General features: G+C 32.3%; 1 protein-coding gene across 1 annotated transcript; it reads right to left on the reverse strand.

Annotated features, from left to right (window-relative positions):
* Nucleotides 1-516: 516 nt before the first annotated feature.
* On the reverse strand, nucleotides 517-4,756 carry LOC115954278 (psbP domain-containing protein 6, chloroplastic-like). The gene is made up of 3 exons (XM_031072190.1): nucleotides 4,309-4,756; nucleotides 1,818-2,134; nucleotides 517-1,032 (listed from the first exon to the last, which is right to left on the reverse strand). The coding sequence occupies exons 1-3, from the start codon at nucleotides 4,661-4,663 to the stop codon at nucleotides 862-864; spliced, it is 843 nt and encodes a 280-aa protein (XP_030928050.1). The 5' UTR covers nucleotides 4,664-4,756; the 3' UTR covers nucleotides 517-861.
* Nucleotides 4,757-14,067: the final 9,311 nt, after the last annotated feature.

Here is a 14,067-nt window from a genome sequence, read left to right on the forward strand (position 1 = left end):
GATTTTGATTAGTAGCGGATTTTGGTATTCTAGATTTGGTTGTATTGTGAATTTTGTGGGATTATAGTGTTTGTTTGTGAATTTTGTGTTGATAAAATTTGTGATTTCAAAGCATTTTAATCACCCATTAAACACATGAAAATATTTTCCAAATGTGTTACCAAACACCATAAGAAAATTTTGTTTTCCAGAAAATAATTTCAGTTAAATATTTTACACAATATTTTACATCTATACACCTCCCTTTCTCTGAGAGAAATTTGAGAACTAATCCAAGGGAAATTGCAGAGTTGTGGGGAGCCGCATATAGAGTTGGGGTGGGGGAAGTGTATATGTGGTTCCACCTTGGCCTTCATCATGGCCATTTGACCCTACAGATTTTTGTAGGGGTAAATGGCCTTATATGGTCTCATTTATGTAGCAATTAATAAAACTATCCACATGTATTATTTAAACAATTCACATGACTTAATGAAAAAATCGTATGGATTGTTTTATCAATCACCATGTAGTAGATTAGAGTTGACCCTAGCTGGGGAATAAAATTGATACAATGGATGCCAATAAAAAGAGGTAGAAGTTTGACATCACGTTGTAACAAGCCAAGTACAGACCATGTTGTAGTTTGATTGAAGTATTCAAATTAGCAACTACAATAGGATACTTTAAATCATCTGAAAAATGGTTTCTATGTAAACTCAATCATCCATAGCAACACTAATCCAAATGTTTGCTAAAATTTGATCTCTGGCATCAATCTTCCAACATCAAAGAACCGCAAAAATTCAACAATTGATAACATGCTTTCGGCTTTAGTGATTTGTACATTTGAAAGTCAAAAAGTACAAGTTGAAGAGAGAGCTACACCTGAAAGGAATCAAGCATGGCTTTTAGAGTTTTCTCAGATGCTTTCCACTGTTTATCGTTTGCGCTAGCTACAAATAAGACGACGGTGTTCCCCTTTGCTGTTGCCTTCGCAAGATTATGCGAACCCGTCAAAGCAAAAGGAGTCTCAAGCACATATTTGTAATACTGGACATCAAAATATGGAAATTTGTTAAAGGAAGTATTTTAATAGAAATTTAAGTGATGTAACATTAATAAAAGTTACAGAGAGTGCGTACTGAACAATAGCCATCACACACACATATTGCTTTTTTCTAATTCACAATTAATTTTCACAAAGTAACTTAAAACAAACATCTAGATTAAAGAAATGAAATATACTTGCTTATATCCAAGCGTCTGTTGGATAAATCACTATTGATTTAAGAAGCAATAAGTGTTAGCAGCCATTGTAACATATGAAAATCAGACAAACGCCTTCAAATTTCTTTAAAATTTTCAAGTGACTCACTATTCTCAATAATTAGCCTCTCTCGACATATCATTTTCCACAAATTTCACAAAATAACTCTAGTTTTTTTTTCTTCCCTCATTGTCAACATGTGTTGGAGACTACATGTCTAACATCCTTGCCCAAATATATGTTATGACAAAGTAAAGCAAGTTTCATGCATAAGCAAACCTCACAGCAATATGAATAGGTAGTAATACTGGCAATGTTACTATATTCATCTGATAAAATATTTGCACATGCTCCAGTGTCCCTTTAAACTGGAACAAATCCTGATTCAATTCCTCTGGTTTTTCTACCGTTTGGAACACACACAACCAAATAGTGCTTATCTGTGTCCTATTTCTAGTTTCTTTTCCTACTTGCAAGCAAAAGGAAAAGAATGAGAACTGAGCATAAATGACAACAGAAAAATTATGATAGCTAATCATATGGTAAGTAATGTAGTAAAGAGTTGTACCGTTTGATCACCAAGCTTTTCAACTGATGTCTCAAGGAGTTCATCTGGATCATATGTATTTCCAGTAACAAAAGGGCCAAGAGAAGCAATGAGCTTCTCAGGGCTCCCAATTTCTTCAATTGATGAATTGGGTTTATTGGTCAAGCGTATCAAAGGTGAAGCCACTACCTGGACTTTTCCTTGTTTCTCATCTTCGAATTTCACCTCCACCCAAGGCTCTGCACATTTTGGCTGGCAGTAATTACCAGATAATATATTTGCTATTCGCAATTGCTTCCAAGTTGGTGGGAGGATGAACTGGTAGGGCTGCACATTTCCTACAAAGAACTAAAACTCAAGTATCATTAGCATATACAAAAAAGAGAAAAGAAAAAAAAAACAGAATAATTATGAAACAATGCTAGAGAAATATTGGATTATTAATTTATTTAGATGGTATATTTATTGTTGGTAATAGAGGATATTAGAATCTAGATTCTAAAATCTATTTCATTCTGTAACTCTGAATTGTCTAGTTAAAAATGAATTGCAGCAACAGCATTTGATATGCACATTATGGTATACGTTGTTCATTACATAATTGATTATGTATTTGGTCAAATTATTTTTAGTTTTCAAGTAATACTAAAGTGATGTTTCAGTCAGTTGATGGTGACGACAACAGTGGAAACAAGAAAAGCCTCAACTATGGTTGCAGGATTTGAGGCCTTAGGAAGGTGGAATATAGCAGTGGTAAAGGCATTGTAGTTGTGACCAGCCTAATAGCAGTGGTAAAGGCAGCAAAGATGATCAGAATGCTGCTGGTATTTGGAACTATAGCAGTATGTTATTGTGGGATGGACGGTGGTGGTAATAATTACGTGGCTGTTACAGAATTGTCATTGCTCTATTGGTCATAACAAGAGTTGGAATGTGCTGGAAAAGCTGATGTTGTTGGCCATGATGCAGAAATTCAACACTGGTAGTTGCAAATGAAGCACAAAAATGTCTTATAATTAACTAAATTGGGGGTAAGACTGCCTATCAATCACCTCTCCCAAACCCGACAAAAAGTGGGAGTCTAGTGCCCTGGGTATGATCTTTTTGTTAGTATTAACCAAAAGCCAAAAAAAAAGAGGTTTATCATTCCTCTCATTTAGTGGTAGCATGTTTGGCAAATATTAAAGGTTAACATGTATGCTAGCGGGACAACAATTATCATGTTCCCTTAATCCTCAATACTTTATTCTGATGCTATTGTGATGCAAGGTGAAGGGACAATACTACTTATAGTTCAATAATTTAGCAACTTCTCCAATGATAGACACTGGCAGTTGTGAAAGAAACCAAATAAGAGTCTCAGTGCTAATAGCAAAATTGCGATGTTTGGGAGTCTTTAGATGCTTATAGAAAATTCCAGGGCAAAAATGTTGCATTCATTGATTATAGGGACAACTTCTTTATGCAGAATGCTTCAATTGATTTCCTGATCTCAGGCTTCATCTGACTTGTTAGTAAACAATTTCAGGTATCAAATGTAGTAATGGACTCCCAACACATAATTATGTCAAAAGCTCAAATCCACTTCATTCATTCTGTGATCAAGAATTCCGGATCAGTTGATACGTCAAGGAAATGCAATAAGTTGCCTTTTCAGTCCACATTCACAATGTCAGTTCCCCTAAGTTTCATGGATTTGCTTGACTTCCTATTCCTATCACTGTATAATCCTTCTAAACCTAAACATCCCTAACTCAAATTCCATTTTGATTAAGTCTATTGACATCCAAGATATGAATGCTAAGTCGATTTCTTTTTCCTGGGTATAAAACATGGAACACCCATTTACAATTTGAATACAAACACAACATGATCCATTAAGAATCCATGTGTGTGTCTCTATAAGCTGAATCAATAAAATTCTAAACCCTTTTGATTCTTCCTTCTTCATGTTTCAAACCCAATTGAACTTTCAAAAAACAAATCGCGAAAACTACAAAGGTATCAAAACCTTGACCAATCACCATACTACTCGTAACGCAAGCAGTTAGTAGATACCAGAAAATCAACGTAATTGCCATAGGTATTGATGAATTACCATTTTGTCCTGAAAACTGAAATTGATAAGAAAATGGTTAACTTCTATAATTTAACCAATTTAAACCTTCCTTTATAGGATAGAATGAATCCACAGACACTAATCGAAACCTTCAAACCCAATTTTTTTTGCAAATAAGCAAATTAAGATCAATGCTAAAGCATACATGAAGCCAAAAAAAATTCAAAACATATTGATGGAATATTAGTTATTGTAGCTCTAGGTGGATGATGTAATGGTGAGGGGAGGTGGGGTTTGAACCAATATTAAAGATGTCATTACTACTGATGAGCCATCACAATATAAACGAATACAAATCCTCTGTTGTATCTCAATGACATACACAGCATTATTCTCAGTTTTCTAGAACACATATATAGTCAAAAAAAGAAAAGAATGAAAGGGTGTAGGTACCTGCGCGAAGAGCCGGGGTGTCTTTGGGAGAGGCTTTGAAGAGAACAAAAGAAGGGTCAGAAGGCAAAGTGGGGAGGTAAGAACCCACCTCCACTTCTTTAGCTGCAAAAGAAGGAGGCGCTTTGAGAAGAGGGAGCACTGCACCAGCTGCTGCTGCTGCTAGGCCTTTAAGCAGTACTTCTCTTCTGAGACTGAGAGTGAGAGAGTTCTGACTTATCTGCTGAGAAAATCTGGCTGCATTATGGGCTTTGAAGTGAAGCTGTGGAGGTTTTGGAGTACTGGTTGAGGTTGAGGTTGAGGTTGAAGTTGAGGATATGAGACTGGGAAAGCGTGGAACTGTAGAAGTAGTTGCCATTATTAGTTGTGTTGTTTTTGAAGGGTGGGATGAGATAAAGAGATGGATTTGGCATTGGTTCCCTCCCGCTGTCTTGATTTAGTCTTATCCATGTTGGATGATGGTAACTAGAGAGAGAGAGAGAGAGAGAGAGAGCTGATCATGACTTTGTGATTTTGTATGGTATTGTATAGCCCAAAGCCCAAGGGATATTTCATTCGTTAATGGGGGTTGGGCCTAAAGCTGGCAGTGTAGTAGTTTTTTACATGGGGTCTAGCCTGAAGGCCCTAAAAATATAAAATAGTGGTTTAGAGTGATGAGTGTAGTAATTTATATATGGGGCTTAGCTTGAGGGTCTAATAATTTTTCCATATTTTCTGTTTTGATAATTCAATATTTACAAGAAGGGAGATTTTAAATCTTGAATGTCATGGATATTCCAAAAGGTGCCAACTAGTTGAATTACAAGATTTTTGGCTAAATTTTCTATCTTTTTTTTTTTAAAATAAAATAAAATAAAATATGCCCAAGAAATATTTAGTAGCAATTTTAGACACTAAAAAAAAAAAAAACAAAACTATCAAGCCCATTGTTTTGGGCTAAAATGGGCAAACAAAAATTGTTGATTTCTTTTGTAATTAAAATTGTATAGAGTATAGACTATAGAGCACAACCTACCCTTTCGAAGCATCGACAAATCCAATTTCAACCAACCATTCGGTAGATAGCGGGTCATAGACCCATTCATTCAATTTGAGCAAGTTGTTTGTGTTTCTAAAAACTAGAAAACTGTTTTTTAATTAGGAATTGAATGCATATTGGATTTTATTCCTTGCCTTCCTATTGACCCTCAAAAAAGGTAATTGAAAGAATTTTCTTTTAAAGTTATTTCATTTCATTTCCATTTCATTCCATCACCTCTCATTTCTCTCTCCCAAACAAAATGTTACTTTTTAGCTTTAGAAATTAGCAAAAAACTAAACAAGTTGATGCCAATGTACAAAACATTTTTTAAGAGAATAAAAAAATTGTTTTAAAATAATATTGTGATTTAAAAATGAAACATAATTCTTTCATTTTTTTTTCAAAAAATAAAAATTTAATAAAACTTGTGTTGAAAGAAGAAAAAACTCAAAGCCTACTTAATGGAATTTCAATGACAACCACCAAAATCTCACCACATCCATGTGAATCTAAACACCCAAAAAAGCACTAAGTGCATTCACATTTAGATTTGAAAAAAAAAAAAAAAACTCTATTTTATTTTACACTACCAAGTGGTCACTTTTTTATTTTACAAAACCCTACATCACATTCTCTATTTTGTAATATATTCCATTAAAATAATATGTTTTCTACACATACCAACAACAACAACAACTAGACTGAAAGAAAAAAAAAAAAAGGCCGAGACATCGCAACTCCATCACCTCAACCTACCCCCCATTCACTACTACCATTGCCACCAAAACCAAACCCAACCTTGACCCACACCCACACTAACAACCAAAGACCACAAAACCTCAGCAACCCCAACCCTAAGTGGTTGTGGTCCATCGGATAAAAAAAACCATTGTGGCAACCTGCATCAGCAACCCACCATAACCAAGCCGACAACAATGACCCACCACAACAAACTGAAGCTGACAATCACAAATAACACGCAACAACATTGGATAGAAAAAAAAATCCAAATTTGATAAACCCACACACAATAACACTGCAACTAAGTTGTGATTAGGGGGCCATACCTATTGGGTAATGGATACCTGGACCGACCTGACCCGATAATTGTGGGTATTATCCTACTCGATTAGCGTCTAGGTATCAAGTATGGGTTTTTACGCATATCCAAATTTAGCGGATCAAGTATGGGTATTACCTAACCTACCTTTAATATATATATATATATATGTGTGTGTGTGTGTGTGTGTGTGTGTGTGTGTGTGTGTGTGTGTGTGTGTGTGTGTGTGTGTGTGTAATTTTTATTTTATTTTTTTAAAAAAAGGTGGTATTATTGAGTGGATAAAAAGAACTTTGATACAAATAAATAAATAAATTAATTAACCTCTTTTTAAATAGAGAAAAAAATAAATACAACAACCAATCTGCCTGTATCAGTTTCTTCACACAAAAAAACTAGTACATTCTATCAAGAAATAAAAAATGAAAATTTATCTCTCAAAAAAAAAAAAAAATGAAAATTTCTAAATTCCTTTGCAATTTCCACGAAATAATATTAATATAGTACTATTATTATACATTGTAGTAGTAAACAATTTTTCTCTATATATAGGCTAAAAATTAATGATTTTTTTTTTTTTTTTTGCCTCTTCTTCTAATGATAGATAGGATATAGCTATTCAAATGACATTCCAATATTATAAATGAAAACGTATATTTGATAAGGAAAAGTATGTGATTCTAAAAAAAAGAAGACAAGGAAAGGTATGTTGTTGACATTTGTTTGATAGTTGTCACTAAACATTTAAATTTTGCATTAACTAACTTTAATTTTGGTAAAAGGAAATTTTAACTAAATTTTGATTTCAATTTAAGAATAAGAAAGAGGACAGTGAACCATAGTGTGCCATGAATATTCTAACAAAAATTACGAAATACAAGGAAAATAAGAAAAACAAAAGGAAAAACTTTTAAATGTACCTCTAAAGTCTCTAACCAATCAATACATAGAAGTTGTAGAACCATTGACAGTTATAATTCCATATAGGAAGCAAAAGTGAAATAGTGTCAACAGTAAGATTTATTCATACCCCTAAATTTTTATTGTGTCTTTTTTTTTAAGTAAAGTTTTTATTGTGTCTTTGATAATGAAGAGTAATTCTCAGGTATTCCTGGAATACAGTGAATGATGCTCAATCCTCTCAAATTTATAGTGGGGTCTACTCATTAAATCATATCATTTTATTTCTAAATTAATGATAAGAATATTCTATGATTTATTTCTCTTATGTATCAAAATCATATCCTTTTATATAATATTTCTAAATTAATTCAAAACAATATATGTGAAGCCATTTTCATAATACTATACTTTCTCAAAATAAAAATAAAAATTCATAATACTATAAAAGGAATGAGATCAAATTAATTACTCTCCTAGTTGCTCCATCCTTAATCCATATTGTTTGAAAACATATTCATACCTACTGATTCTAAATATCACATCTATTGCGATTGGGTTGCAATGCTCTTTGAATCTACTAGGACATTAAGACTCTTCACTAGGTACTAATGTAGAAGAGGTCGTGATGGCTAAAAACAATTTTAAAATGTGAAACTTTATTTTTTAGCGCACAAGCTAAAATAATTTTCCCTAAATTTGAAAACATGAATTTGAATTTGACTTTCACTTGTATGGAAAGTATTGATGTCATTAGTATAATTACTTCCCATTAAATACTAGATTAATGTAGTTGTCTCACAAATTTTTCTTAAGAATTTATAAGCATCAATCTTCCAATAGTAATTGCTTTTGTTTGTCTGTGCATGTCAACTTTCCTATAAGATGCATATTGAAGTAATTTGCAAGAGTGCGCTAATCATGTCTATTTTATTCTTAACTTATCTGATCATTTGTACATATTTAGAAGGTTTAAATTAGTTTGTTTGACACTTTAATTAAAATTAGCCACATACTCATGTGATGTGTGAGAATATATAAATATTATTAAGAAAATTATTAGGTACTCCCGGAGTACCATAAATGTGTACTCCCTTCATTTATGTGAGAGGAGGGAGTATGCATTTATAGTATTCCGGGAGTACACAATAATTTCCCATATTATTAAATGGGATGTAATGTATAAAAAGTAACAACCACTCATGCGATGTGTGAGAATATATAAATATTATTAAATGAGATGTAATGTATAAAAAGTAACAACTACTTCAAGTATTATTTATTTTGTAAAAAAGAGTTCTACAAGTAATTTTTATCTTTTTATCTCTACAAAGTACATATATATCATGCTATTTTATTTTGTATGTCTGATTAATATTTTTTTTAAGGTGAACTATATTTTTCTAACTTCTATTGTAGTGTGTTATATTTGATATACAACTAAACTTTATAAGTTTCAAATTTATTATTCAAATTTCTCATCTCTTAAGTGTCACTACATGGAAAAAAAAGTTTATTGCAACGAAAAAAATGGTTGCTTTTTCGTTGAAATAACATTAGAGTCATTGCAATAGTTGATACGGGGTCTTGCAATAAAATTTGAGATAATAAGTTTGTGCAACAAAAACTTTTGTTGCAATAAATTCCAAATATTTGAATGACAACTTTGATGCAATGATATATACATACATACATATATATATATATATATATATATATATGTATACACACACATTGTTGCAATAAGTAATTTATTGTTTCGAATATCTTGTAGGTATAGACTATTACTTCACGAATTTATTGCAATAGATTGTAAATAATTGACCAAAATAAGTTGGATTAAATTATTGCAATAATATATTCATTGTAATAAATAATTACTTCATTTTGTCATTGCTATAGATTATGAAATAATTGATATCAGGTTATTACAATGATGGATTGAGATCTCGTGCAATTCCTAGGGTATTGCACGGTGTGCAATAGCACAAATCCCAGCCATTCATTTAATCCAATGACTCATTATTTTAACACCTCACCAGGACACGTTGGCAATCCGTGTGCTCACTTAGGATTTCATTTCAGCTTCCCATTTTTGAATTTCACTAAAACTCTCTCTCCTCTCTCTCACTTCAACCGAGCTCTCTCCATCACTCTCCCTAAAGCTCCACTCTCTCAACCCCAACTGCGCCTCCACCACTCTCTCAACATCCACGCTTGCTCTCTGCCTCTCCCTCAACCCTGTCGTCATCGCTTCTTGCATAGCCAACTTAGACCCATAAGCAAAAACAATGAAAAAATGGCGACTCACCATCTGAAATCCCGACCCCCAAACACTCGCACCTTTTTTAGACCTAGATCAGAGAGAGAGTAAGGGTTGGGGTTGGAGAGAATCGGGTGTTTAAGTGAGAATTTGATGCTTTTCAGACCAAAATCAGAGAAAGTAAGGGTTAGGGTTTGGAGAGAATCGGGCAAGAGAGAAGTTAATGCTTTTTCAGGTTTGATCTATGGAGGGATATGAGATTGAGAGAGAAAGAAAGAGAGTTTGGTTGAAGGAAAGAAGAAGCCACCATCGGAGGTGGTGGTTGTGATGAAAATTATCCTTGCCGATTTGGGCTTGTTTCAAAGAGAGACCACCACTTGGTATGGTTTTCTTTTATCTCTATTTTTTTTTAATAAACTCTGTTTGGTTGCTAGGAAAGGAAGGAAAGTAAATAATGGTGTCACAATTTTGTTGATTGATTTATTGGGCTTGAATTTAATTCTATTTTCTCTTTTTTTGGTTTTTAGCTTAGGAATTGAAATCAAGTCTTATATTGCTTGCATTTTTGTCAATTGCTTAAAAATGCTTGATACAAAAATAGTGATTGTGGAATTAAAAATGCTTTCTCTGGCATTAAAAATCTACCAATGTGATACAAAAACAGTATATTAGAACTGTATATCTTCCAAAAATAGTGATTGTGGCTGCTCAACTTAAGGACTTTGGAGGAATTTAGTGTAGATTTTACATAGCTTTATTATGCTTGATGAAAACTGCCATGGATATTGAAAATATTCAAAGGTCAAACTCTTTTTCTCATTGGGGCTGAATTTAATTCTATTTTCTCTTTTTTGGGTTTTTAGCTTAGGAATTGAAATCAAGTCTTATATTGCTTGCATTTTTGTCAATTGTTTAAAATGCTTGAATCCTTGTAATTTGTATTCAATGGGCTTATTATTAGGTTCCTAATGATGAAAGTTTGAACCTTTATGAGCAATTTAACCAAAGCTTGAATGTCCAAAGTTTGAACCTTTATGAGCTTTCACAGAAAATTTTTGACAGCACATATTTTCATTTGGAGTTAATTACATAGAATTGAATTTAAAGACTTCTTGTAGATGTGTTGTTAAAAAGGCATGCTTTTATTGTGTTGAATGATTCATATCAATTGTCACTCCTTAGATATAGAAGAAACTAAATGGGTATCAAATTCTTAATTATAAAAAAATTTACTTTTTCAGATTTTCAATTTTCTTGGCATCCCCAAAAACTGCTACAGATGCAGATTATTAGCTATGAAGTTTGTTAGTTATAATTTCTATAATGAAATTGGTTCTTTAATCTTAGTCTTTTTGGATTTAAATTGGTTCTATAATGGCTAAATATGCTGTGATTGAATTTCTGTTTGATGGTGAGCTTGTGTGTCCTTGGTGTAATGGTTATAGCTTTTGTTTGGATTTGAAACCAATGAATGATGGTTGGATGGGCTTTTGCATGTATTATTGTAAAAAAGTTGCAATGGGTGAGTGTATTAATCTTCTTGATATTTTTTTCCCTTTGCTTTGATTTTTGTTATTGCCTTGCTTCTTGTGGTTGTTGTTATTGTTGTTGTTGTTACCTCTTGAGCAATTTTAGGAGTTTTTTTTTTTCTTTGACTTAAACTAGAAATTCTATTGCTTGATCATGAGCTATTCTAAAAATCCTTATAACATTTTTCCTTTTTTTGCCCTAATTTTTCTTAAGTGCGTGTTAGTTTCCTAAATTTGGATTGACCATGCACTATGCAGCAATGTATTATTCTGGTAGGATAATATGTTTGGCAAGTTGTAGTTCATTTTATACATTAAATCTATGGCTCTTGACAGATGAACTTGTGAGGAATTTTTTTGCTGTCTTGAATTGTTACTAGTTATACTTTATAAGTTCAACTCAAATTTTAGGTAATGAATTACATATTTTTATATGTTTGTTAGTGCATGGCCAAAATATTCTGAGTTCTTGGTTCAAAATCATCTTCCAAAATTTGGTGATTTTATTATTGACTGTAATGATTGTAACCAAAAAAAAAAAAAAAAAAGAAATAAAAATTCTATGGTTATTGTACTAATTGAAATTTGTTTTTCAACACTGTAGGATGACATAGAAGCCAAGCAACCTAAGCTCCTACCATGAAGCCTACTTAACCTACTGTGAAGCTGGCTTTGTTCATGATTTTTACTTTTATTTTTCATATTTTATTGTATCATCTTTTTGTAGTTTTCAGTGCTTTGAGTGAGTTTTAAATGGGGAAAACACTTAGCTGGCTAAGTTTTTTGCTCTATCAATCAGGTCCTTTTTAGCTATCTAGATGCTTCTCAATGGAAATTTCATTTCACGCATTTCCTTCTGTGGATAGAATAGTTCGGTCTAACAAACTACTACTTGATTGTAGTCAGATAATTTTCTCTTTGCTTTGGAGATGGTTCTGTTTCTTAGTGCTTGAAGTAATTAGTAGCAAGCTTCATTTTGCCACAGCGATGAAAATGTGGTTTATTGCATGTCATCCCATATTGCTACTCTTTTTATTGTCAGAATTAAAAATCTACCAATGTGATACAAAAACAGTATATTAGAATTGTACATCTTCCAAAAATAGTGATAGTGGATTAAATCAAATATGTTTACAACAATAATCTAAACTTGCTTAGTAGTACTTTAATGCCAGAGAAAGCATTCTTGCTAAAATATATATATATATATATCATATATGGCTATAGATAATAAAAATTGAAAATAATAATATAATATTGTTTTGGTCATCTATTATCTATGTCCTTGCATTTCTTTTCTATGCTAAATTGATGTACATTCAAAGAGTAGTGTATAGATTCTCTACCATATTCAGAGTTAGGAACTATCAAGTCCTGGATCAAACTTCTCCTATTATAGTTCTAGAGCTATGTTAGTTTATTTAACTAGCTTTGCCCTCAATAGCACCAAATATAATATGAAATTGGAAATCTCTCATTCATTCTACCATGTACTAACAAATTTAGGGAACAAAAGTTAGGGTATGAAGAGTTGCTGCATTCCACTGAGTAAGAGCATGTAAAAGAAATTGGTTATCTGTCTCCTAAACAAGTTCTCTTCAAGGAGCTTCTAGAATCAAGCACGTATATGTGATGAAGTATAAAAAATATTAATTACTTGCATTTAAAGAATGAACAAGATTTGGTACATAACATTGCATTTAAAAATATTAATCACTTGCATATATAATTAATGTTTAACTAGAAGTTATTCAAACATGCACTTGTACAATCTAACATATTTAACATGTTTGACTAACTTCTTTAGTTACAAAAAATTATCCAAAAAATTTGCTACATGTGCAATCAGTTGTCTAAATCATCAGATTTGCTGTCCAAGAAACTGTTCAACGCAAAGTTGTCCAAAAATGCTGTCCACTATGCAATATGCTACCATGTCCACTGTGCAATATACTATCAAACAAACTGTCCATAAAATGTTATCCATCAAAATGCAAAATCAATTTTAGCCTGAAAATATGTCAAAAAAATCAAGTTACATTTTAAACTTAAACAAACATGAGAAAATTTCACTATAATTGAACTTACCATTTATTAGTTTTTTACGTACCAAAAAAGTGCTGTGTTTGTAGGCAAGCATTTGTATTTTCAACACATGGAGTTAGTCCATAATTGAACCTAACTTCATTTCCCTGTGTATATATATAAACAAATAAGTTTATTCATTTGGTGAGTAGAGAGGATATAAACACATGTATTTATTTTTACTTGACCAATATTCACTTTGTGAGTAAGAATTAAAACTAAATATTTTAAATTTGAGGGACCAAAACCAAACTTGCCTCAACCAAAAATATAAGTCACTCATCAAATTGTTATAGGTGGAACTCACACAAAAGGCCAGTCAAGAATGACCTTTTAACTCACCACAGGCCAAGCCAAAACCCAAATCACCCATTGCCAGGTATGCATAGCCAAGAGAGGATCAATAGCTAGCCACACCCAAATCATCCATCACTATCAACCATCAAAAAGCCAACCCAAATCACTAGTCAACAAGACAACACACAGCCAAGCCATAACAATATCCCAACCCATCAACTACCTGATTAGCAGCCAAGACCTATTTAAATCTTATGCATAAAGCCGCTTCAACAGAAACTTCGTAATACAAATCAATCAAAAAAACAAACTTCAAATCCACTAATTCAAAAGTTTCTAGATAATACTTAAAACATGAATATACATCACACAAATCTAACAAGTTCATGAAAAAAAAAAAAAAAGGTAGGGAAGATTGGCAGAGCTCAATTGAGGGAAGATAGTCACTTAAAGCAACGTTTACATTTTACCTGACAAACAGTTGCATCATTTGGTACTTGAGATAATGATGGAGTTAATGGTGCCTATGTAATCACAATGATTATAAGAGAAATAATTTACAAAATCATCTAATTACTTATAATTGCAAAATAAGTAAACATGTAAG

Source organism: Quercus lobata, chromosome 7 (assembly GCF_001633185.2).
Source record: "Quercus lobata isolate SW786 chromosome 7, ValleyOak3.0 Primary Assembly, whole genome shotgun sequence".
NCBI lineage: Eukaryota > Viridiplantae > Streptophyta > Magnoliopsida > Fagales > Fagaceae > Quercus > Quercus lobata.

Excerpts from the sequence above, each read along its gene's own strand:
- LOC115954278 (XM_031072190.1), bottom strand. The coding sequence starts at position 4,663 with ATGGCAACTACTTCTACAGTTCCACGCTTTCCCAGTCTCATATCCTCA. Across the intron at positions 2,135-4,308 it reads CACCCCGGCTCTTCGCGCAG|GAAATGTGCAGCCCTACCAG; the intron begins GTACCTACACCC and ends AGTTCTTTGTAG. Across the intron at positions 1,033-1,817 it reads AAAAGCTTGGTGATCAAACG|TATTACAAATATGTGCTTGA; the intron begins GTACAACTCTTT and ends TTTGATGTCCAG.